This window comes from Mandrillus leucophaeus, unplaced genomic scaffold (genome assembly GCF_000951045.1).
Source record: "Mandrillus leucophaeus isolate KB7577 unplaced genomic scaffold, Mleu.le_1.0 Scaffold530, whole genome shotgun sequence".
Taxonomy (NCBI): Eukaryota; Metazoa; Chordata; class Mammalia; order Primates; family Cercopithecidae; genus Mandrillus; species Mandrillus leucophaeus.
In genome coordinates, this window is record NW_012105698.1 from 1,236,017 (window position 1) to 1,236,942 (window position 926).

A 926-nucleotide genomic window follows, 5' to 3' on the forward strand; every position below is an offset into this window, starting at 1 on the left:
GGCAGGAGACCGTGACTTTACCGTAGTGACTGTTAGCAGTGAGTCAAGATCGCACCGCTGCACTCCAGCCTGGGTGACAGAACAAGACTTTTGTCTCAAGAAAAAAAAAAAGAAAGAAAGGAAGAGATCTTAACGGAATCCTTTCTCTTCCTTAGGAGCCTTAGCTCCCATGGCAGCAGCCCAGAGCAAAAGGAATTTTGAAAAATGATTTAGTCCAATCCCTCAGTGCTTCTGGCAGAAGAGAGCAGTACAATTGTCTTTAAAAATCACCACCTCAATACCCAAGAGAAAAGAGGTCCCACTGCCTTACCCAGTAGCCCATTATGAGTCAGGAAGTTGTTTTTTGGATATAACCCAGTTCTTCCCTACTTTGATTTAGGTGACTTTCCTACTGAGGACACTAGATAGCATCTCTGGTGAAAGCAACTAGCCACCTCCCTTGACGCATCAGCTGGGTACAGGGTCATTAAGAGAGGTGGGAAATTATCCACAGTCCTTCAAGTTTTAGTTTTCTTTTCCTGTGAGTCTTTTTTTTTTTAATGTAAAAGTTGGTTCTAATAAAAACATGTAATTAGATAATTACCTTTATTATCATTTATTGGTTTCATTGCGTGGTTTCCGACATCATCATTGTGACCTAGTTGAAAAATAACAAGTAGGATGAGTGACAAGGGAAATTCTAGTTTTCTAAAACCTTTTAAAAATTCAGTGCCCCCAACAAAGTCAAGTCTGATTTATTCAGTGTAGTGACAGTCAGCATTGTTTCTGAGTCCTGGGTCCCCTCGTTGGTCTCCCTGTGGCCTCCATTTGACCTACTGTGTAGTCTTTTTCTTTTTTTTTTTTTTTTGAGACGACGTCTTGCTCTGTTACACAGGCTGGAGTGCAGTGGTGCGATCTTGGCTCACTGAAGCCTCTTCCTCCTGGGT

At 41.9% G+C, this 926-nt stretch overlaps 1 protein-coding gene across 1 annotated transcript in view; it reads right to left on the minus strand.

Annotated features, from left to right (window-relative positions):
* Nucleotides 1-926, minus strand: part of PECAM1 (platelet/endothelial cell adhesion molecule 1) — a 111,725-nt gene that overhangs the window by 33,962 nt on the left and 76,837 nt on the right. The window contains exon 13 of the mRNA XM_011997113.1: nucleotides 584-637. Within this exon, the coding sequence (XP_011852503.1) occupies nucleotides 584-637 (54 nt within the window). The remainder of the gene's footprint in view (nucleotides 1-583; nucleotides 638-926) is intronic.